Source organism: Talpa occidentalis, unplaced genomic scaffold, assembly GCF_014898055.3.
Source record: "Talpa occidentalis isolate TD23 unplaced genomic scaffold, MPIMG_talOcc4v2.1, whole genome shotgun sequence".
Classification (NCBI taxonomy): domain Eukaryota; kingdom Metazoa; phylum Chordata; class Mammalia; order Eulipotyphla; family Talpidae; genus Talpa; species Talpa occidentalis.
Window position 1 is genome coordinate 91,038,849 of NW_026555331.1, and position 25,750 is coordinate 91,064,598.

Here is a 25,750-nt window from a genome sequence, read left to right on the forward strand (position 1 = left end):
TTATTTTTTTTTAATTGAAGTAACATTGCAAATTTTACTTGTATTTTATTATCATTTCTCTTTCCATTTTTTTTTTTTTTAAGTGTCTTGATTTCTCTTTGGATTGTAAAATCCCACCTTACTTAGACACTCTTTTAATATAACTTAGATAAAAAATAACTTAGATGGATAGCTTTACCTTTATTTCTCCTTGGGACCAACCTAATATGTGAACTCTTACATTTTGCTGCCTATTGCAGATTATTCTCTTTGGTTACATATTTACAGGTTATTTCTGGTTTTGATAGAGTAAATCATCTTTTTTTATGCCCTACTCTTTATGAATAAAAAATATTTCCTCTGGCCTATTCCTCAGTCAGAAAAATGACTGAGAGCTCTATCTGCTTTCGCATTAGAGAGTTACACGAAGAGTTAAGGGAAATACCTCAAGCATTTTTTTACCAACAATGCTTGGCCTTGTTAATTCATTTTCATACTGGGTATAATCTATCCATTGCTAGCCAGTTAGAAATATCACACCCATCTTTGTTGGCTGTTCCTATGTTTTCTGGATATGTTGTTTTATAATACTAATTTATATATGCACAACTTTTATATTTAATGAAAGTTTCTAGGTAAGATTATTAAAATTCTGTTTATTTAAAATGGTGATTGCTTTCTAAGTCCACATATAACTATATGTAATTCATAAGATTTAATTTCAGTATTTTTAAATCTACAAGGTCCTTTAAAGGAAAATGTGTTGTTAATCTGAAGTTGATACACAGGATTAAGTTTCTAAAGCAACAATCTTTATCACTATAAAAACTATATATAAAAACCACCTCTGTGATTTATTTTTTTTAACCTTTTCATCTTGAGTCTTTTTATTTTTTTAATTTAAATTTCATTTTTATATTCCCCATACAATTACAACCCCCTTATTTTGACCCTAAGCCCTCCTTTCCCCGCCCCCACCCCCCATAGAGTGTCTCTGGTTCATAGTTGTTTGTTGATTTTGATATTTTCTTTCTTATAGTTACTCTTTTTCCTGGTCCCTTATTTAAATTTTCTAGATTCCTGCTATGAATGAGACCATCCAGTATTTTTCTTTTTCTTTCTGGTTTATTTCGCTGAGCATGATCCCTTCCAGCTCCATCCATGTTGCTGCAAATTGCATGTGTTTATCTTTTTTGAATGCTGAGTAATAGTCCATGGTGTATATGTACCACATCTTCTTGATCCAATCATCTGTTTTTGGGCATTTGGGTTGTTTCCAAAGCTTAGCTATTGTAAATAGTGCTGCTATAAACATAGGGGTGCAGATGCTCTTTGGAATTGATGTTTCTGTATCCTTTGGGTAAATACCTAGGAGTGGAATTGCTGGATCATATGGAAGCTCTATGTTTAGTAGGTCCAGAAATCTCCACACAGCTCTCCATAGTGGTTGGACCAGTTTGCACTCCCACCAACAGTGCAGAAGAGTTCCTTTTTCTCCACACCCTCGCCAACATTTGTTGTTGCTAGTTTTTTTTAATATGTGCCATTCTCACTGGTATAAGATGGTAGTATCTCATTGTAGTTTTGATTTGCATTTCCCTGATTACAAGTGATGTTGAACATTTTTTCATATGCCTGTTGGCCATTTGCATTTCCTCTTTGGAGAAGTTTCTTTTTAGCTCTTCTGCCCATTTTTTGACTGGATTATTTTCTTTGTTTTTTTGTTGAGTCTCATCAGCTCTTTGTAGATGTTTGTGATCAGTCCTTTATCATTAGTGTTGGGTGCAAAAATGTTCTCCCAGTTGGTGGGGTTTCTCTTTGTTTTTGTTATTGTCTCTTTTGCTTACAGAAGCTCTTTAATTGTGATTTATTTTAGATGTGACTATCACTGTAGAAGATTCTTCAAAAAGGAAATAATATCTCTTGTATTAGGTTTCTTATGATTGGAGTGAAAAATGTTCACTTTCCCCCTTTTTTTGATACAGGATATAGCGGATCCATTTTTTGCTTATTGTAAGCAACATGCAGATAGATTAGACAGAAAGTGGAAGAGGAAAAACTACTTGGCTCTACAGTCCTATTGTAAAATGTCTTTACAAGAGAGAGAAAAGCAACTATCACCTGAAGCACAGGTATGGGATTCATTCCAAAACTCATGTTTTTCCTTTGATGGTTATGAGTTTCAGATCCCATTTGTTTGCCAGTGACATGCAAAATATAATTATGAAATTTGGTTAGTTATGTAGGAGATGGATTATCATTAAGGTAAATGGAGAGTAAAGTTTGTGGCTGAACACATTGCTTCTCATCTAGTCAATGGAACAGTCATTTATAAAGCGTGTTTCCAATACACTGCGGTATGTGGCTTAGACAAAATTATTGATGTTGACTGTATGTTTTTTTAGTCTATTCTAATGTTCATTTATGCAAAGGAGTTGGTCAGTTTGGCCTTCATTCAAAATAGACTCATATGTAATTTAAGTAAATTTATGGAACCTATTGCAGTTATTGGGAAGAGAAACTTCAGTTTAGTCAAAATAGTTTCTCACAAGACTGATCATAGATTAGAGTAGTTGTTACTAGGAGTAGACTTAATTTATTGTAACCCAAGAATTATACAGTATACATTAAAAACTCATAGTATAATTTGCTTTCATGTAGGTGATTCTGGTCATTTTTTCTTTCTGTAAGTATGGAAGTAAAAAGCCCCAAAGGAAGTTGTTCCACTATAATATCTTTAAAGATTTGTATACGTTTGTTTTATAGGCAAGGATCAATGCCCGTCTTCAGCAATATCGTGCCAAAGCAGAACTAGCTCGATCCACCAGACCTCAGGCCTGGGTTCCAAGGGAAAAATTGCCCAGACCACTCACTAGTAGTGCTTCAGCCATTCGCAAACTGATGCGGAAAGCAGAACTAATGGGGATCAGTACAGATATCTTCCCAGTGGACAATTCAGATACTAGTTCTAGTGTGGATGGAAGGCGAAAGCATAAGCAACCAGCTCTCACTGCTGATTTTGTGAATTACTATTTTGGTCAGTATAGACACTGATACATGCACATTTTCATGTATGAGAATTTGCAAATGAAAATATTTGATATGCAGTTCATTTTAAAAATGTATTAGCTATGCTACATATGTCAAGTAAAAGCATCTTTATTTTCTTAGTAAATTATGAATTATAAAATGCCAGCTATATATATTTGTAATTATAAAGATATTTTAAACAATGTTGGTTTATCTTGTGATCATTTCTATGGCTAGCTTCTCCCATTGTGTATTTTGTTTATGAGCTTTTACTTTCTACTAAAGTAAAATTGGATGTTTAATTTAAATAGAGAGAAATATGCGCATGATTCAAATTCAGGAAAATATGGCTGAACAAAAGAATATAAAGGATAAGTTAGAAAACGAACAAGAAAAGCTTCATGTGGAATATAATAAGGTAAGTTGGATACAGAAAAACCTAACATTAATTGATCTTACTCTTTAATTTTATAGCATTTCTAGTATGTGCTTCACTTAGAAATTCTCTTGGGGTTTTTTCTGCCCTTCCCTTTAGCTCCTACCTTTTCTGTCTTCATTACCACAACAATAAGGCACAAGTTTTTCTGAATTTTTTTTTTTAATTTAGGTAGCATTAGTTTACAAAACACTACTGGTTTCAGGTATACAGATTCTTGTCTCAGTCACTGTATACATGGCACCATGCCCACCACCAAATGTTGAGATACCATCCACCACCAACCAACTTACCCACTCTGATTTACCATCACCATCATTTTGTTTTCAGTGTCTAGAGTTTTTTTTTGTTTTGTTTTGTTTGTTTGTTTTATATTCCACAAATGAGTAAACTGTGGTATTTGTCATATTCCTTGTACTTATTTTATTTAGCATAACCAGCTAAATGTCCACCTGTGTAGAAAACAGCAAGATTTCATCTTTTTTTATGACTGAATAGTATTTGATTCTGTATATACACCACATCTTCTTTATCCAGTTATGTGTTGTTGCGCACTTGGGAGGTTTTATGTCTTGGCTGTTGTAAATAGTGAGTGCTACAATGAGCATAGGGTAGGGGCATTTTTTTTTTTAATGACTGTTTTTATATTCTTTGGGAAAATACCTAGAAATAGAGTTGCTGGCTCATATGGAAGTTCTATTTTTAATTTTTTGAGGAACTTCCACACTTTTCTGTATAGGTTATACCAATTTACATTTTTATCAATAATGCAAGAGGGTTGTTTTTTCTACATAATTTTACCAACTCCTTTTGTTTCTGAACTTTTTGATAATAGACATTCTAAACAATGTGGTGAAATCTCATTGTGCTTTTGCTTTGCATTTCCCTTGTAATAAGTGATGTAGAACTGTTCATGTGTATGTTGGCCATCTATGTGTCTTTTGGTAAGATGGCTATTTGGATTCTGTGCCCATTTTTTAATTGAATTGCTTATTTTTTTGATGTTGAATTATGAGTTGTTTATGTGTTTTGGATATTAATCCCTTGTCTGATAAGTCATTTGCAAATAACTTTTTTTTTTCCAGTGGGCTCTCTTTTTGTTTAACAGATACTTCTTTTTCTGTGTGGCGCTTTTTAGTTTGATATAGTTCTGTTTATAGTCTCTTGTTTTTCTTGCTATGGGAAATGAATTCATAATCACTAAGACTATCAAAGAGCTTATCATGTATTTTTTCCTCTGTGTATTTTATGATTCCAAGTCTTACATTTGTATATATATATTAATAGATGAATGTATATTCTTTTGCATGTGACTGTCCAGTTTTCCCCACTTATTGAAGAGACCCCACCCCACTTATTGAAGAAACTTTACTTTTTCCATTGTATGATCTTGTCTCCTTCACTACAAATTAGTTGTCTATAATGCATGGTTTTATTTTGGGGATTTCAGTTCTATTCCATTGGTGTAAATGCCTGTTTTCATTCCAATACCAGAGTGTTTTGATTACTGCAGCACTGTAGTATATAATTTGAAGTTAGGGAGCATTATACCTCCATTTTTGTTCTTCTTTTCTCAGGATTGTTTTGGCTATTTGGTATTTTTTTCAATTTCATGCAAATTTTACAATTTTTGTTCTATTTTGGTGAAGACTGCCATTGGGATCTTAATTGACTGTATATATTGCTTGAGATATAAAGGCCATTTTGACAATATTGAACCTCCTCCTGATTCATGAACATGGAATAATGTCTTTCTGTTTCTTTGTGTCTTCAATTTCTTTCAACAGTGTCTTAACAAATTTCAGTGTATATTGCCTTCACTTCCTTACATTTATTCCTAGGTATTTTATTACTTTGATATGATTAAAAAAAGCATATTGTTTTCATTATTTCTCCTTCCTCTGGTTTGTTGTTCACATACGGAAATGCAACAGATTTTCGTATATCGATTTTGTAGCCTGAAACTTTACTGTACTTGTTTATTACTGCTACAGCTCTTTCATGGTATCACCCAAAGTTACCCATTCCCTCATGAGTAATAGCCCATCCTAACCGGATTGACTCAAAGTGGGGTTTCTGAGGCCCAAATCTTTGCCATAAGTCTAGGGCACCTTCTGTCAGGCAACCCTAAGTATGGGACAGAAAGGCCCAGGCAAGTCTGGGGTGAAAGGAGCAAAATCAGAATACAAATCAAGGTAACAGCTGCATTGTCAAGCCTCCCCCTGGGTCTCTCATCCACATGTCTTCCAAGTGTTTTTACATGTCTTGACTCCACATATCTTCTTCCATGTTCCCCTAGTCCCTGGTGCAAGTCCAAAACAAGTGGACCTTCTTCACATGTCTCCTCTCCACGTGCCTCCTGGGTTTTCCTTCAAGTGTTCTTCAGTTTCTTTTTGCCAGTCTGCTCCACCCTTCACTGGATGGGATAGGGAAGCTGGAACCAGCCCTCTTTTTGGAGATTTCACTGTTAGAACATGGAATATAAATATCACTATCTTTGACAATATTTATTATTTAAATTTTCATATATTTCATTGCATATTTTAATGGTTTACTAATTTGAATTATTTGTGTTGTAGCTATGTGAATCTTTAGAAGAACTGCAAAACCTGAATGGAAAACTTCGAAGTGAGGGCCAAGGAATATGGGCCTTACTGGGCAGAATTACAGGGCAGGTTAGTTTCTTTCCAGTTGCTATCTCCTTCTGTTCTTGCTCTCTTTATGATTTTTCAAAGACCAGATCTCTAATACAAGGGTGACTTTGCTGACTGAAAAATTCAGTTTTATTAGGGACAGCTAATTCTCTGGAATAATGATTTCTGCCTGAAATACATCTAGAGTTTTGGGAGCTGCCTACGAGAACCTGTGGCTTAATTTGTTTATGTTAAAAAATAAAATGGTTCCTAGCAAATTTTCATTTGCTCTGATTTACTGTCATTTGTGACAAAGCTAAGCTTTGAATCGTAGACTCCTACACATTTTTCTTTCCTCTAGTTTAGCAATTTTAGATTCCTTGCCACAATCTTTTTCTTGAGCTTTAATTAATTTTCTGTCTCTGTTTTTATTTTTTGGATGTAAAAGTTTAAGGACAAACAGAAGAAGTTTATTTTCAAGTCCATTGATTTCAAGCTGTGTTAGAGATGGTTTTTGAAACTTTTGTGTTAAAATGTAGTTTTTCTCTTTCAATAACTATTCTCATGGTTATGGAAAAACTTTTCCTTCATCCCTGAATACTTTCAACCTGTTAAAAGTTTTTGGTGTTTAAAAGAAGAGATATTGTCAAATAGTTATCATTGAATGCTTATTTTTTTAATGTGTGTATAGTTCATAAATTAAGAATTCATATAATTTCAGTTATTTTTTTCAGGAATGGTGGAGACTCACTATGGCCCTTTTATTATGAAAGTAGTTTAATTTTTGAATAAGACTTTTCAAAGAATACATATTTTCACCTTACTAATTTCAGAGGTTTACAGAGAGTCATATTCATCATGCAGTTTGTGTAAATATATTGTTTAAGGAATAATACATATTGATTGTATTGTTCTAGTCTAGTTTCTTTCGTGAACAGGGTATAGGTAGATAACATAAATAATTTAAAATGTGAGGATAAGTAGTTCCCTGTGGAGAACTGACCTTTGTCCCTGTGGTAGGGTATTGATGGATTTCTGAAAGATGGTGTTTTATATTTTATGTTTAGGAAAGTTGCTGAATGTAAACCTATTAGTTAATTTGCCAAGCTAGTATTTGGATTGGTTTGCAAGCTTGTCTCAAAAGAATCTCCTGTTTAGTATAAAAAGTTATCTGCCACAGCAGGACATTTTCATTTATTTTTAAGTGACTTTTAACAGAAGTTCACACATTTCCTTGTGCAAATGTAAAATACACAGTTGAAGAATAATTCATTTGTACTGCTTGCATGACACTTTTTTCCAGTTGGCTGAACTGTTGCCGGCCCACTGGGCCATTGAGAAATGACTTTGATAGATGGTTGCTGTCTGAGAAGCCAGCATACAACAGATTAGTAGAAACCCCAAGAGAATCTCATTCACTTTGTGGAGAGTTTGGTCCAATAAGATAATTTTTCTAATTAACCTATGGAGCACCAGTGTATCTGGGATGTTGAATAAAACAAACGGCCTTAATATTCTTTTTGTTAAGTGTGCTCTGTGTTTGTTTATTTAAGTTTCTTATGTGTTTATCCTTGTTCTTCACTTTTTAAAGCTAAAATATGAGGTTAATTTTCATATTTTAATGTTCCAATGAAAATTGATGAAAGTATGTAAATATAGAGTTGTAATGAAACTCTGTGAGACAAAAACTAATTTTATTCCTTTTTGCCAATGTAATAGCTGGTAAAACAGATTTCTCCTTATATGTTTAGTCAATTTGAGTGTCAAATAGATGAAAATGTTGCTTTATATTTCTTCTTTAAAACCATATAAACTACATTTGTTCAAATCAATAGAAGTTGAACGTACCGGCAATTTTACGAGCACCCAAGGAGAGAAAACCAAGTAAAAAAGAAGGAGGCACACAAAAGACATCTATTCTTCCTGCAGTGCTTTATAGGTAAGTAATGCAATTATGACAGATTAATACTGTACATTTTTAAATTAATACTTTTTAGTAGCAAGATGCTTCAAATGTTTGAGAAAATTAGGTCTGTACCAGACATTCATATTTTATTTAAATATGAGCTTCTGGGTTTCCCATGTGATTTTAGGTAGTGGCGGGTATTACATGTACAGTCTGACTCTATTACCTTTGGATAATAATAGTTAATGAAGATAAGATTTAGAGTTTGAGTCTTTCTACGTTTTTTCCCCTGTGCTCAGTTGTAATAATTTTGTTTTCCAGAACTGTTTTTGCTCTTTACTTTTTCACTCAATATTTTACAGTGTTCACTGTTACAATAATTTTACATAGTCAAGACTTCTTTTAATGGTTAAATTAGTTAGGATCTCACTTTTTCTGTTGTAACAGATACTGAGAAAAGGTTAGAAGAAGCTGTACATACACAAATGTGTGTATTTACATATAATGACTATATGCCAATGTAAATACATAAATACTTCCCTACCTTTTCCTTTCTCAGAAATAGCAATAGTAGTAACAATATCAACCACTATAATCTCCATTCTTTGTTGAAGTCTCCCTCCAGAGGTAATAGCATATCGCTTCCTTGAAACATGGGAAAAGCCATCTGGTGTCCTAGTATATAGTGTGAAGACTTAGCACATTCTCAGTCTAACTCTTCCAAAGTTGTCTCATTTGCAACCATCAGACATATCATTATGCTTTCGTTACAGTTCATTTTTGTTTCAGATATTTTGAGACCAAGTACTGGTTGTTGTGTGGATGTGCTCGAGTGTGTGTGTGTGTGTGTGTGTTTCTAGGAGTATTAAAAAAATACAAATGTTTCCATGCATGGATGACTCATAGGATTTTGACAACTTTTTACATTACCTCTATATATCTATTTATATATCTATATATCTATATCTATATATCTATATATATATATACCCTAGATTTCCAGGTCATGGTACTTGTGTTTTCAGGAATTAACTTGCCTTTTTTGCATGGGAAATATTAGATTCCTTAAAAACAAATAAAAATCCAAAATAATAGTAACAATAAAAGTAAAACCCCCATTCTCTGCAGTATCAATCAGTATTTTTTTAAGACTCAAAATCTGATTTTGAAAAGAGAATTATTTGCATATGCAGTTTATTTATACATCTTAGGCTCTTTGAAAACTTTATGATTAATAAGACAATATATTTAATTTTGTTTGTGAAGTAACTGTTATTTTAGAAAATTGAAAAATTCATTTGTTTATTATATGTTTCTAGAGAAAAACTGAGCAACTGTTAAATAGACTTTAAAATAAAGATGATATTGGACCCTCCCCGTGGCTCAGTGCTATCACCATCATGGCCTGAGTTCGATACCCAGCCAGGGAGCTAACCCATATGACACAGCAGACCTCTCCTATCTCTCCTGCTGTTCCCCTCAGCCATGTATTTCAGTAGATCTGCCTGTTCTGCTCCCAACTCTGTCTCTGGTGAATCCTCTCATCCCCCACACCTCTGGCCTACACCCTAGTTCTTGTATATATAAGGTATTTATTCTCAATATCATCTTTATTTTATTTTATTCATACATTTATCTGAAAGGTTTGACTGTAGAAATATTTAAATTTATGCTAGATGCACACTTTTTGCATACGTTCTAGAATGTATTTAAAACTAATTATTGGCATTATGAAAGATTTGTTAATGAAAAGAATTTTATTTTAACAAAAGAAATAGTTAGCTAAGAGGAAAATTAGAATTTCAAAATATGCTATAAATTAACTTTCACAATGATAATTACTATTCCAATCCTTTATTTGCTGCTTTTATTCAAAGTTGTGGAATTTGTAAGAAGAGCCATGATCAGCATCTTCTTTTATTGTGTGATACCTGTAAACTCCATTACCATCTTGGATGCCTGGACCCTCCTCTTACCAGGATGCCAAGAAAAACCAAAAACAGTTATTGGTAAGTACTATGGAAAGAATTTAGAAGTTAGAACAAGTTTGTTAGTTTCAGCAGTAAAAGATAAAGGGTTATATAATATTGTTTCATAGTAAAGTTTGGGGAACATTTGTAATTGATTTTTTATAATTATTTTTTCAAACTTTATTGAGCTATAATTGATAATGACAAGTTTTGTATCTTTAAGGTGTATAACTTAATGCTATGATATATACACACATACACATTGTGAAATAATTGCACAAACAAATTAGCACAGTCATCATCTCACATAGTTCCCATTTTCCTTTTTTATGGTGAGAATGCTTATGATATAAATATTTATTATAGAACTATGTGAATAAACCTGTAACTTTATTTTAAACATGAATTTTAAGTCAATTGACGTTATTTTGGTATCTTATCAATGAGTTCTTAAGGCATGAATTCTTTATAGTACGTTTGTGATTCTTTTACTTTATTATAAGAACTTTTCAAATGCTTTATTATTTAAAAATTTATCAAAAATTCAGACTTTCATTTGTAACTTAACATTATATTTCTAAACGTCAGTGAAGGCTTTACTTCTGGTTTGCTAGTTATATTTGAGTTCAGCCATTCTTTGCAATTCTAGAAGTTTTTACATCTGTAAATTTTTTCATTAACTGAAGCCTGCTGAATCACTACAGATGTTTGATAAAAACATATCTATGATGAGTTTTATCTTTCCTTAATTTTAGTCCAAGTGAGGGACAGGTGTTCAAATTTTGATAAGCATTCCTTATAGGGTGAATATAGGACATGGAAAACTTTGGTATGCATATGAATGTTCTTTTTCTACTAATTACCTTTCTAATTTTAGAAAACAGTGAACCTGTTACGTATACTCTTTAGTTTATTTAAATCTATTGTATATTTATGATAGGAAAACTATATAATGATGTGCTACTACCCATCTTTTTCCTTTTCAGTGCATTCTCTCATGCCATGTTGTTAGCTTGAAAATGACTACTGTTAAGAGTATTAGTACTATGAAAATTAGTAAATGCTACAAATTACCACTTTTTTCCCTATAGAGTGCCACTTGTTAGCTATTTAGCAGCATACCACTTACTGACCTCTGCTTTAGTCTGTTAGCTTTGCTTCGTCTTTTTCTTAGGAAGAGGGTCCTGTTACTGAACCAATCTTGCGATTGGGTTGCAATCTTTGACTTAAATTTCTACAGAACACAGTGGTATATATTCCTGAATGTCAGCAGTTTCTACTTTTGCTGTCTTTATGCTATGCAAGCTTGCGGTAACATTACTTGCAACTGTACCACACTATATTCATCTCCAGCTAGCATTACTATGCAATATATTACCTTACTTCTCAGATGCCATATTCCACTTACTAGACTGTTCCAAGCACTTGCTATCCAGCTTTTTCTTTTAGTATCAGCACTGGTTTTGTGAAGAGACTAGTTCTAGATCTGTACTTCACTTTATGTACTTCTCTTTTCCTGCATGTGGATATCCAGTTTTTGCAGCATCATTTTGTTGAAAGGGCTGTTCTTTTCCCCTTGATTGGTCTTGGCAACCTTGTGGAATCTTTGAGCCATATATGTGAGGGTATTTCTAGTTTCTTTTCTATCCAGTTGCTTTATTCTTTAAATCTTTTTGCCAGTACCACACTGTTTTGATTACTGTAGCTTTTTGCATTAGGTTTTACAATCAGCCAGTACTAGTCCTCCAGTTTTGTTACTCTTTTTCAAGATTGTTTTGGCTGTATAAGGTCTCATGTATTTTAAGATAGATTTTTCTTCTGTGAAAGAGTCATTGGCTTTCGGGCCTGTCTGGTGGCGCAGGGGTTAAGTCTCTGCACTATCAAGCTATGCCAGCCACTGCAGCCTGAGGCCAGAATTTGATCCCTGGCCAGGGAGCTGACCCACATGGCACAGCAGACCTGTTCTGTCTTGTGCACTGCTCCCCTCAGCAATGTATTTCAGTAGATCTGCCTGTTCTGCTCCCCACTCTGTCTCTGGTGAATCCTCCCCCTCCCTCTGGCCTACACCCCAATTCTTGTAGATATAAATAAAAATAAATCTTTTTAAAAAATTTAAAAAAGAGTCATTGGCATTTAATGAGGATATATTGAATCTGTAGATTACTATTGGGTATTACTGACATTTTAAATTTTTTTTTAAATTTTATTTTATTAATTTTTTACATCATTTTTGCACAATGTATGCATTTTCATATTGGATTCTAGGAAGCTTTACTATTAGTGTCTTGCTGTATTTTTCCTTTCATCATGGAAGTTTGGTGTTCTTCTTGCTTCTTGTATGTCTATTTTCAGCTCTTTCATGTTTGGGAAGTTCTCTTCAGTTACTTCCTTGAATACTTTCTCTGTTCCTGTGTCTCTCTCCTCTCCTTCTGGGATTCCTGTTCGCTTATATTTCCTTTCCTCATGGAGTCAGATAATTCCTTTTTCCATCTTCTCTTTTCTTTTTTTTTTTTTTTTATTTCTGTGTCTTCAAGAGTACTTTATTCATTCTTCCATTTCATCTATTCTGCTTTCATTGCTTTTCCCAGAGTTCTTTAGCTCCTCCATTAATCCTTTGATCGCCGGCATTTCTTTCACTTCCCTCTTTAGGGACTCAATTTCATTCTTCTGATCATTGATTATTTTTCCATATCGTTTTCCACTTCTTTCAGTTTTTTAATTATGGCAATTTTAAATTCTCTATCCGGAAGACTCGTAAATTCCTCTAAGTCACTGGTGTTGCTGTCTGGTGTTTGATTATCTTTTTGTGGTCTGTGTTTTCCCTGGGGACATACTTGGTTGCTTGTAATTTTTCGTCCCCCTGCTGCTTGTTTTCTAATTTGTCCTATGCATTGGGACACTTTGTCCTGGTACTGACCGGCATCTCTTTGGTGTGCTCTTTCTGGGATGTCAGAAACTGGTGGTCCAATCGAGTCCAATACTGTATGCCAGAAGTCCAGTAGGGCAGTGGTATTATGGATATGTTAATGGTCGCTGTCCCTGAAAATCTCCTCCTTCTGTATTTGTTTAATTCCAGAGGTGGGTCTTGAGGTCCCACAGACTGGCCTGGTGATGGCTGCATCACCCACTGGGTTCCAAATCGCTGGATCCCCTCTGGTCTCCAACTCATTGCCAGTCGGGTCCTGGCTTGTGGGGGCCTTCAGCTCACATCTGACTATGGGGACAGCCCTTTCTCGGTTCCATACAACAGCTTTGGTGAGGTCCGGACGCATGCAGAATTCCTTGTCTAAATATGGCACGTCTGCTGGGTGCTTCCCTGCGCCTTGGATGTGCCCTGGCTGTGGCTGGATTCCCTCTCTGGGCTCCGATTAGCTGCCAGGGGGTTCTGGCTTGTGGAGGCCTTCAGCTCACCTCTGACTGTGGAGACAACCCTTTCTTAGTTCCACACAACAGCTTTAGTGATGTCTGGACGCATGCAGAATTCCCTGTCTAAATATGGCACATCTGCCAGGTGCTTCCCTGCGCCTTGGGTCTGTATTATTGATATGGGATGTCTTTATATTTATTTATGTATTTAATAATTTTCAGCACCACTTCATAGTTTTAATTTTATAAGTCTTTTGCAAATGCCTTGGTTAAACCTAATATTTTATTTTATTTATTTTTTTTAAAGATTTATCTATCTATCTATCTATCTATCTATCTATCTATTTATTTATTTATTTATACAAGCACTCGGTACAGTCAGAAGCGTGGGAGGGTGAGAGAATTCACCAGAGCCAGAGCGGGGAGCAGAGCAGGCAGAAGGACTGAAGTACACTGCTGAGGGGAGCAGCGGGCGGCAGGAGAGGTCTGCGCGCCATGTGGGACCCTCCTCCAGTGGCCGGGGAGCAGCCGGGGATCGAACCGGCGCTGCAGAGGCTGCGGGCAGCTTCGCAACCCAGCACTCAACCGCTGCACTACCGGGGAGGCCCCCTAATATTTTATTTTTGATGCTATTTTGAGTGGAATTGTTATTATAATTTTCTTTTAAGATTGTTCATTTTTACTATACATAAATATAGCTGACTTTGCCCACTGATTTTGTATCTTGCTAACTTTGTTAAATTATTTATTATGGACTCTTTAAGGGTTTATATGTAAAAGATCATATAATCTGGAAACAAATAATTTTACTTCTTCCTTTCCAACTTACATGGTATTTGTTGTTTTGCCTATTTGTTCTGACTAGAACCCAGTACTGTGGTAGATGGAAGTGATGAAAATGGGCATCCTTGTCTTACTCCTCGTCTTTAAGAGGAAATGCTTTTAGTCTTTAAGCATTAAATATGATTTTTGCTGTGATTTTTTCATATACATATGGCTTTTATTATATTTCCTATTGCTGTCTACTCTGCATTCTTCCTCTCATATTCCTTAAAATTTTGCTTTAGCAAGTTCCTTTAATACGTAAATTTATAGTTCTTTTTAAAAAAGATTTTATTGATTTATTTTTGCATAGAACTGAGGTGTGGGTCAGAGGTGTGTGTTGGGGGGGGGTGGTGAGAGGAATCACCAGAGACAGAGTAGGGAGCAAAACAGGTAGATCTACTAAAATACACTGTTCAGAGGAGCAGCGGAAGAAACAGGAGAGGTCTGCTGTGCCATGGGGGTTAGCTCCCTGGCCAGGGATCAAGCTCAGACATTCACTGTGGGCCTTTGTTTGGTAGCACTGAGACTTAACCCCTTGGCCACCAGGGAGGCCCCTATATTTCCTTTTTTATAAGCAGAATGGGTCACAAACTCAAATGACTCATTTTTTTTTCCCACTACTACTTATAATCTGTTGTTACAGAGTTTCTTAGTAGGTATAGTCAGCACAATTTGTCACTAACTGAGATTCAACGATATTATAGATGTGACAGAGTAGAGTCAGGTGCAATGAATGACTAATTTTGAAATGTGAAAGTATATGACACTTAAGGAAAAGTCACAATTTACAAAGAACAAACATTTTAATCAGTGCTGAATTTCTTTTGTTGATTCATTTAAACATGCAGCTTTATTGCATGTATTCTTATGATACTCGGATATATGGAATTACTTTATACATTACATTTACTATTTTCTTTCTTGGGAGTGTAAGTGCCTTTCTATATAAATAGTCGTTGTATACCCTATAGTTACATACACCTCTGTATATTTTTATATATTCACATATAACGGGATATTAATTTATAGAAGAAACCACAACTAATGCTGGAAGACAAAAAAAGTAAATGTCTGAACTTAAATGTTTTTCTTCATCTAGGCAGTGTTCAGAATGTGACCAGGCAGGGAGTAGTGACATGGAAGCAGACATGGCCATGGAAACCTTACCAGATGGAACCAAGCGATCAAGGAGGCAGATTAAGGAGCCAGTGAAATTTGTTCCACAGGATATGCCACCAGAACCCAAGAAGATTCCAATAAGAAACACGGTAATTTATTGTTAATTTACTACAATCATCACAAAATTCTAATACTGAAATTTAAAAGGTGAGAAAGACAAAAGGGTGTATATATACTCAGGATCCAAGGAAAGGAAATATGTTAATTGCTATTGGTTATTCTTAAGGGCTTATTATTTTACATTTGAAATATACCATACATACCTGACAGCTTATAATTTATATATTCAAGTTAAAAGCGTGCATATATAATAGACATTTACTGTAACCAACAATCTGCTTCAAAAATAGAACATTACCAACTGAAGCTTTGGAAGTTCCCTGTGAATTACTCAGTAATCACATCCTAATTTATCAACTTTCCTCAATTTTGTATTTCTCATTCTCTACTTTTTTTATAACTGTACTCCAAATGTTAGGTATTCCTAAATAATACAGTTTTATAGTTTTTTAATTTTGTATGAACACAATCAGACTTTTCTGTTACTTGATACTTGGATATTATATTGATTTCATTCATACATGCTGATCTGTGTAGATATAATTCACTTATATTCACTTATCTGTAGTTTTATTGAAAGAATGTTATTATTTGTTCTGTAGATCAGCAGTTATGTTATTTCTGTCTTTTACAAACAATTGTTTTAAATATTCTTGTAAATGTCTATAGCAGCTTGATAAGGAGTTAAGGTATATACCAAAGTATGGATTTGTTTAGTTATCGAATATCTGCATCATTAAGTTTTCCTAGGGAATTCCGATGTTTTCCAAATCAGTTTTCACTCAGAATAGCAGTGAATGATTTTACTGTTGCTCCTAAACTTGTTTTGCCAAATATTTTAAATGTTTTCCAGTGTGGTACATGATACCCCATTATCATTCATTTTATATTTCCCTCAATAATAATCACTTTGAATGGCTTTCTATATTTTTGTACAGTTGTAGTTCCTCTTCTAGGAATTATATTTGCAAGTATTTTGCCAGTTTTTGTTAGTTTGTTAGCCTTTTTTCTCATTGAACATTCTTTGACATCTTCTACAAAGCATTTATATGCCCAAAGCAACTATGTACCCATAGGTTATTATTATTTAAAGGAACTTTGTTATTTTCCCCTAAATTGCGTACTTGCTTCTGCAGCTACATTGTAAGTAACCTTTTAACTTTTCTAATTTTTGTTATTACCACATGCCTGGGAACTCTACCAACTTAAAACACTTTTAAATAAAGGTATAGTGTGTTTGTCTTTCACTAAATGAGCAGTGTGAATTTCTGCTTCAAACCCATGGGGCTGGTTTGCAGTTATGAATTCTTAGGGGAGATGTTTTTTGCTTTCTTACCTTGAGACAGGCAGGCACTTCTCAAAAATCTGCCTCCCTCTGTGGCAGATACAAAGATAATTTAGAGTTAATTGCCATCTTTTGTTGTATTTCAGAGATTTTTTTTTTTTAAGTTTTTTTTTTTTTTTCCCAAAAGTTGTCTTTAATCTGTAGTAACCATCTATGCTGTAACCATTTAATAGACCTTACTGAAAAGAAGTCACCTAGGTTATTCCATTTGTGTTTTGAGCTCCTTTGGAGTTGATGAGGCAAACCTGGAAATTATTCTCTCTTATATGATCAAAATAGTTTGAGATACTTTAAATTAGTCTCATTGAAATAGTTCTATCTGTAATTTAATTGTAATTTAAAAGATTTCTTTTAAGTTTTCACAAATATATTTGTTTACAGATGAACTAGAAAGAATTTTCCTTTTTAAATAAGCATGTTTTTCTTTCTGTTTCCTGTAGTGTTGATGCCAGTGTCTACAGCCATTCTAATCTCTTTGAGAAAAGCTGGTATTACTTCTATGTCTATGTCTATAAATATTATCCTCTGGAGAATTTTTTTAATTTTTCTTATTATTTAAAGAAATATTAAGGACAGTATTATCATCTTTAACATTGGAGTCATCTTATGGAGGGGAGTTTTGCACATATTTATGTGCCACTAGGTCAGTATTACTTGAGATAAAAGAGAATCCTTTAGTAACTTCAAGGATTCTTTTTTTTTTTTTTTTCCTAATTTACCTGACTGCTTTTGCTAGATAGATTTATAAAGAAGCTTTTAGCTTTCCTAATTTAGCCCAATTCCTTTCATCTTCTTCTTAGTCTCTGGTTTTCTTTTGTAAAAGTTTTAGGCTTCTTGTACACATTGATCAGTAAAATACAAGAAGGGATCCAGTGACCAGTAATTTTAGTAAATGTGTTATGGCTATTTTCTCACTTTGGGGAATTCATTTTCATATCGAAGTTCTGAGAAATACCACTGTTTAGTGAAATGGTCACTTTTGCTTATTTTTCCTTTTTCCTGACTTATTTCATTAAAAAGCAGGTTTTTTTCAGGACACATTTTTAATTGTAGTATAGATTCCTAGTTTTGGAAATGGTATTCTGGAAGCCATAGATTATACCTTTATAAGAATCACCTTGGGTGTTTGTTAAAATGTGTATTTTAGGCCCATCCTAGAGTTAATGAATTATAATTATGAGGTTGTGGTAAGCTGACTTCTTAGGTATTATTCTTAAGCACACTAAATCTTGAAAATAACTAGAAGACATTTATGATTATTATTCTTTCTGTTTTCCTCCCTTCTCTCCTTTTCTTCCATCAGCCCATATAGCAATTTAGTAAACCTTTGATGTGCAAGTTCAAGTGGTCAGATACTTATGTGAGAAACCTTAGAATGAGAGATGTAGGGCTCAGTCATTTTAATCATTATCTTACCATCTAGACAATGTTTCTATTGTTATCTTAATTTTTTATCTTTTATTTCTGCTTTAGAGTTGAACTAACATTTTAAATGATTAGATGACATGGTTAAAGATGAAGCTCTCTACTCTCTTTTCTTAGTACACTGTTAAATTATGGGGATCCAGACATTTATCTGCCTAATAATTTATGTAACTAAGTACCTTTCACAGTAAGTAGCTGAATTGTAGCTCCCTTTTATTGTTCCTAGTATCCTTCTCCTTATACTTTTTTTAAATTTTTTAAGTTTTTAAGTTTGTTTATTCTCGCTGGTGTAAGGTGGTATCTCATTATGGTTTTGATTTCTATTTCCCCGACTGCAAGTGATGTTGAACATTTTCCATGTACCTGTTGGCCATTTGCATTTCCTCTTTGGAGAAGTGTCTTTTTAGCTCTTCTGCCCATTTTTTTGATTGGATTGTTTACTTTGTTTTTGTTGAGTCATGTGAGTTCTTTGTATATCTTTGTGATCAGTCCCTTATCAGCTGAATGGAGTGCAAAATTTTTTTTCCCAATAAGTAGGTTGTCTCTTTGTTTTGGCTAATGTCTCCTTTGCTGTACAGAAGCTTTTAAATTTGATGTAGTCCCAGTTTTTCATCTTTTCCTTCACTTTCTTTGCTTTGGGGGAAGTGTCTTTAAAGATGTTACTGAGATGTATATCTTGTAGTGTTTTGCCTATATTTTTTTCTATATATTTTACAGTTTCAGGTCTTATGCCCAAGTCTTTTATACATATTGAGTTGGTTTTTATTATTTATGCATACAAGAACTGGGGTGTAGGCCCGAGGTGCTGGGGATGAGAGGACTCACCAAAGACAGAGTAGGGAAACAGAACAGGTGGATCTACTGAAATACACTGCTAAAGGGAACAGCTGGACAGACAGGAGTGGTCTGCTGTGCCATATCTGGGTTTGCTCCTTAACTGGGGATCAAACTCGGGCAGCAGGAGTGATGGCACTGAGATTTAACACCTTGCCACCAGGGAGGCCCTCCTTACACTTATTTTAGAACATATATTACATTTTGGGATATTTCATCCTTAAGTTCCTTATAATAATGCTTTTTGTTTTTATTTTTCCTGCTGTTATTGATTAAGGTGTAGTTTATTCATAATAGTCATATTATTCTATCAAAATTTTGAAGAAAATTTTATCCTCTAAACATAGGGATTTATGACCTACTCAGCTTCAGTTTCACAAGTCAAAATAGTCTATCATTCAGTTATGATTTCCTTTTTAACTTTCTATCCATTTTTGTTAAATTTTTTGTGTTCCCTTAGGTTACAATGATAACACAACTTTTAGAAAATTAGTTTTAGATTCTTCATGCTAATAAAAATATCTTCTTGTTTTAATAACCCATTTTGAGGAATATATGAATTGATATTTTGTTAATAATTTTATTTTAAAAAATTCAGACTTTACAGTATAACTAACTTTATAGCCCTTTATCTCTTTTGAAGGGCTGTCTGTGGAGTTGTGCTCAAACTGTGGAAAATGTAAAATAAGGATTCATACACAGATTTGAATTCCCATTTTTATTGAGTAGTTTTTCTTATCCCTGCTATTATTTTCTCACTTTTAATACTGTATGTCTTTATGTTCAAAATTAACTTCATGGTGGTAGAAAGGAAATGATAAAAGGAAGGGATTTATAGGTTGGAATCACTTGACTCACTTAGCATTTGCTAATGGAGTGGATTTGGGAAAAAAACAAATTCTTGTATCAATTCACTGACTTTTATACCACTGTTTTTTTATAATTTCTTCTTTCAAATTAGTTGAAATTTTCTTTTTAATATCCTCCTCAACCCATGTTTATAGCTTAGCATAGTATTTATATGAATTTAATAACCACCTACCTGAAGGGATCTAGTAAATCTAATTTGTATACTTTACTAAAAAATATACAAAACATACAAAAAATATTGTGGATTCATGTGACAGAAGATGGTCAAACTGATAAATATACCCTAATCGGCTCACTTGCTAAAAGTTATTCAGATGCCCCTCCCACATGGTCCAGTTGGAGGCAATCATAATGGGAATATTAAATCATAACTCTATTTAGCTTTTAATAGGAAGGACTTATCATAAAGTGATTTGATCGTATAATGGACCAAAGTGGGGTATATTTTTTTAAGATTTATTTATTTATGCATATAAGAGCTGGGGTACAGAGGGGTGGTGAGAGGATTCACCAGAGACAGAGTGGGGAACAGAACAGGCAGATTTACTGAAATACACTGCTGAGGGGAGCTGTAGGCGAGATAGGAGAGGTCTGCTGCAACATGTGGGTTAGCTAGTTGGCCTGGGATAGAACTCATGCTGCAGTGACTGCCAATAGCTTCATATTGCTGATACTTAACCCCTTGTGCCACCAGGGAGGCCCCGGAATCTTTTTTTTTTTTTTTTTAAAGATTTATTTATTTATTTATTTATTTATTTATTTATACATACAAGCACTGGGTATAGTCAGAAGCGCAGGAGGGTGAGAGTATTCATCAGAGCCAGAGTGGGGAACAGAACAGGAAGACTGACGAAATACACCTCTGAGGGGAGCAGTGGGCGCGGCAGGAGAGGTCTGTGCACCATGTGGGACTCTCACCGGCAGCTGGGGATTGAACTGCACTGCAGAGGTTGCGGGCAGCTTTGCAGCCCCGCGCTCAACTGCTGCACCACCAGGGGAGGCCCTTGCCCCAGAATCTATGTATTTTGTATTTTTTCCTTTGTGATTTGGGTACTTCACTTTTTTCAAAGATTGGTAAGTCATAAGAAGATGTGGGAATGTTTTCCTTTATATAAGATGGTTTAATAATGCTTACATTTGTTGAGGGTGCATCAAAAGCTAGACACTGAAATAAATCCTCCCTTTAAAAAGAAACTAGTTAGTATTTAAATATAACTTCGTTTACTTGAAATGAAATTGAGGCATAGAATGCTTGAGTAACTTACCTACAACTGTAAAGATAGTAAGCAGAATAGGAATCATATGAGATAATCTCAATTAAGAACTCACATCTCTTCTGAGGTTTACAGAAGATCATTTAGTTGAGGTACAAATGGAGTTGTAAAATATTTGGTTATTAGGTTGTATAATTGGCAATGTGTTGGGAACCTTCTCATCTGATACAAGAACTTGCATGTGTCTTTTGCAGTGTTATCTGAGAGAAACCAGGCACATTGCTATCTGCTTACTTGCATAACTGAGTTCATTCTCATGAAATATTAGATTCAACCCAACAACTTTTCTTTGTACTTTCAATTGAATGTGAACAGTTTTTCTTTTCTTTTTTTTTTTTTAAGATTTTATTTATTTATACAAGAGCTGGAGTACAGGCCAGAGGCGCAGGTGGTGAAAGGATTCACCAAAGACAGAGCGGGGAACAGAACAGGCAGACTGACTGAAATACACTGCTGAGGGGAGCAGGGGCAAGACAGGAGAGGTCTGCCGCGCCATGTGGGTTTCTCCCTGGCTGGCCGGGATTCGAACCCATGCTGCAGAGGCTGCAGACAGCTTCACAGCGCTGCACTCAACCTGCTGTGCCACTGGGGAGGCCCCAGTTTTTCTTTTCAAGCTTGTGTAAGAGCATTGGCATCACTCCTGTGAATCACAGTGCAGTAGTGTTAAAGTTAATGAAGTCTTTGAAGATTATTCTACTTTAAGGTAATTGATAATTAAAGATAAAGAAAAGAAAAAAGTTATAAGCATCAAATCAATAAGTATATTAACATGATGTGTATATGTGAGCTACCAGTATATATTTATTTTGCTGTTGTTGGTTTGCCTTTTTCCCCTCCAAATTGTGAATACTTTAAACCTGCTCTGGGAATAGAGAGTACATATTTTGCTATAGAAAATGAAGATAGAGGGGCCTCCCTGGTGGCGTAAGGAGTTAAGACGAAACCTATGAAGCTGTGCACAGCCACTGCAGCATGAGTTCGATTCCCCAGCCGGCTGGGGAGGTGACCCAAATGGAGCAGCAGACCTCTCCTGACTCGTCTGCTGCTCCCCTCAGCAGTGTATTTCAGTTAGTTTGCCTGTTCTGCTCCCCACTCTGTCTCTGGTGAATACTCTCACCCCCCCCCCCCATCTCTGGCCTGTATCCCAGTTCTTGTATGCATAAATAAATCTTTAAAAAAAAATAAAAGAAAATGAAGATAGAGAAGCACATAATGATTTTCTTTTCATATTTTTTTCTTTCCTAATTAGTCACTCCAAATATACTACTAAAAAAATTTTGACTACTGCATTTCAGCTTTTTGATGAAGTAACAAATATCTTTTTGATTTGTTCACTTAGTTTGGTCACTGGTAAGAAAAATGGAGCCATAGACTCAGTCTGGGTACTCTAATGCCTGCTTTGTGCCAAAGAAGGCTACTGTGAGAAGAAAGGCATTCACTTTTCCCCCAACAGGCAGTTTCCATTTATCATGGTCAGAGAATGCAACAGGGAATAGAACACTTCAGCAAACCTTACTGTATTTTTATTATTTAGATGCTGAGGAGAGTCATTTTTCATTTTATTTTATGCTGGTACCTTAAGGATTTAGAGAAATCTGAATGAAAACAATGTATTTTGAGATAGTAGACCCAAGGTGAGTAATCTGAGAATTACATTTTTCTCCTAGATTTTTTTCTGCTTAAGGGTGGTTTAAAATAGCCAGAATATTATTTTGAAAATATTCACTAATGATTTGTGTTAAAATAATGGGTTAAAAGAACTATTTCTAAGTGTAAGAGGAAAATTATTATCAGAAAATACAAACATGAAGGTCTCTCTAATTTGATTTTAACATCTCATATTAGGTTATCATCATTTTTTAAAATTATTATTCCAAATGTTATGTAGAAATGTATTTTAAATTTGAATCACTGTAAAAGTAATATGTCACCACTTCCTTGTTAAGGAATTCAGAAACATAATTAAAAGCTCTTGTTTTTCCTCCCAACATCCTCCTCCCTAATGCCATTCAGGAACCCCTTGAACCTACCTTTATTACGAAGATACATATTTTGGAAGGCAGCTATGCTCACCACTATACCGCCAATGCCTCTAGGAGGATACATATTTTGAACCTTGATTATATGACACTTCTTTTGATATATCTGTCAAAATAAAAATGATAATCACCCTTGCGCCATATGGAAAAGTAGCATGGGGATAATTCAAAACATACAAATGTTGAAGAATTAATAAGTGAAAGAGGAATTCTCTGGTTTTAGAAAATTCTTAGTGCATTATTTTCTGCTCTAAAAGTAAGATTTTGTAACATCTGAGACTAGCTCTCAAATATTCCATCTCTAGTATTTGAACATCTTAGTAACCATTATACTCTTTTGTTACTAGGTGCAAATAAAAAGACAAGTCTAAAGAAGAGAAAAGTTTTGAAAAGTGTATGTTCATGTAATTTTTCTGTTATTGTGTATTTTTTACCCTACAATTAGTACCATAAGAAGTAGTTATTAGTATCATTTCATAGATGAAGAACAGAGGCAAAGAGTTTTAGTAACTTGTATAAGGACATACGTATGCTAAGTGATGGAGTCAATGTTCAAACTTAACTGACTCCTGAGCCAGTTATTTATTTATTTATCTATTTATCTATCTATCTATCTATTTATTTATTTAGCATTTTCATTATGTTGCCTTGCCTCACACAATTACTTGGAATTGTTCCTGGAACTTCTCCTTGGGCAAAGTAACAGATTCCCCATGCTTCCAGCTGCTTAGTGACCATAGCACTAAGGATATGATCAGGAAACTGGTAGTTATCCTGGAGAATTAGGGGCTTACACACTCTTGGAATAGCTGGAGGTATGGATGTCAAGAAAGCCATTATCAGGTTGGAGGACCTCTACCAAACATCAGAGAAATTGTCAATGAACTACCCTGAAGCATCAAGTAGGTGGTCAGACCTGACATTAGGTCAGAAACTTGGTTAAGAACTCAGCATTCCCCTATTACAAGTGATGTTGAACATTTTTTCATATGCCTATTGGCCATTTGCATTTCCTCTTGGAGAAGTTTCTTTTTAGCTCTTCTGCCCATTTTTTGACTGGATTATTTTCTTTGTTTTTGTTGAGTCTCATCAACTCTTTGTAGATTTTTGTGATCAGTACTTTGCAAATCAAAACTACAATGAGATACCATCTCACACCAGTGAGAATGGCACATAATAAAAAAACTAGCAACAACAAATGTTGGCGAGGTTGTGGAGAAAAAGGAACTCTCCTGCACTGTTGGTGGGAGTGCAAACTGGTCCAACCACTATGGAGAGCTGTGTGGAGATTTCTGGACCTACTAAACATAGAGCTTCCATATGATCCAGCAATTCCACTCCTAGGTATTTACCCAAAGGACACAGAAACATTAATTCCAAAAAGCACCTGCACCCCTATGGTTTATAGCAGCACTATTTACAATAGCTAAGCTTTGGAAACAGCCCAAATGCCCCAAAATAGATGACTGGATCAAGAAGATGTGGTATATATACACAATGGAATATTACTCAGCAATCAAAAAAAGATAAACACATGCAGTTTGCTGCATCATGGATGGAGCTAGAAGGGATCATGCTCAGCGAAGTAAGTCAGAAAGAAAAAGAAAAATACCAGATGGTCTCACTCATAGCAGGAATTTAGAAAATCTAAACAAGGGACCAGGAAAAAGACTAACACAAAGTAAAAATCAAAATCAACAAGCAACTAGAGACTAGAGACACACTACGGCGGATGGGGGATGCGAGGAGAGGAAGGATTGGGGTCAAAATAAGGGGGGTGCAATTGTATGGGGAATATAACCAAAATGAAAATGCATACATTATGCAAAATGAAAAATGATGTAAGAATTATATAAAATAAAATATTAAAACAACTCAGCATTAATGGCACTCTTCAGTAGGTGGATAAATGAGTTCTTGTGAAGGATGTGAAGTAGTAGCTAATGGAAAGGTTTACAAAGGTGCAGCATCAGAAAAAGCTGAGCATCTTACTACCTTTACCACCTGAAAAATCGCCTTCACTTATTTGTTTCATGTCTGTGGTTCTAACAGAGCTGTACAGGGAGGGCTTCTTTGGTAAATGTGATTTCCAGTCTTTGCATGAGTAAGTTGGTATTGGTAATAATGGGAGTATTGAACACAGACAATCTAGTGTAATAACCAAGTACATTTTTTTTATTTAAATATTTTATATAATTCTTACATCTTTTTTTCATCTTTGCACAATGTATGCATTTTCATTTTGGTTATATCCCCCATACAATTGCACTTCCCCTCCTTATTTTGACTCTAGTCCTTCCCCATGTGTCTCTGGTTTATAGTTGCTTGTTGATTTTGATTTTTACTTTGTATTGATTAGTCTTTTTCCTGTTCTCTTATTTAGGTTTTCTAAATTCCTGCTATGAGTGAGACCATCCAGTATTTTTCTTTTTCTTTCTGACTTATTTTTAAAATGTACTTGTTGAGTCAGAAATAAGTCAACAAGTACATTTTATAAAGTGCCTACTGTAGTGCTTACTTGACTCACAATAGGTGCCCTCCCCCGAAGTAACATTTCCAGACTTCTCCCTGCCCCCTTC

General features: G+C 34.7%; 1 protein-coding gene across 8 annotated transcripts in view; it reads left to right on the forward strand.

The window, feature by feature from the left end:
- Window positions 1-25,750, forward strand: part of PHF14 (PHD finger protein 14) — a 187,432-nt gene that overhangs the window by 44,335 nt on the left and 117,347 nt on the right. For all 8 annotated transcript variants that reach the window (XR_008550729.1, XR_008550731.1, XM_037508287.1 and 5 more), the window contains exons 8-14: window positions 1,965-2,111; window positions 2,746-3,016; window positions 3,321-3,427; window positions 6,025-6,120; window positions 7,914-8,017; window positions 9,862-9,993; window positions 15,245-15,413. Coding sequence is in view for 6 of the 8 variants with exons in the window: in XM_037508287.1 (XP_037364184.1) it covers window positions 1,965-2,111; window positions 2,746-3,016; window positions 3,321-3,427; window positions 6,025-6,120; window positions 7,914-8,017; window positions 9,862-9,993; window positions 15,245-15,413 (1,026 nt within the window). In the remaining 2 variants the exon portion in view is untranslated. The remainder of the gene's footprint in view (window positions 1-1,964; window positions 2,112-2,745; window positions 3,017-3,320; window positions 3,428-6,024; window positions 6,121-7,913; window positions 8,018-9,861; window positions 9,994-15,244; window positions 15,414-25,750) is intronic.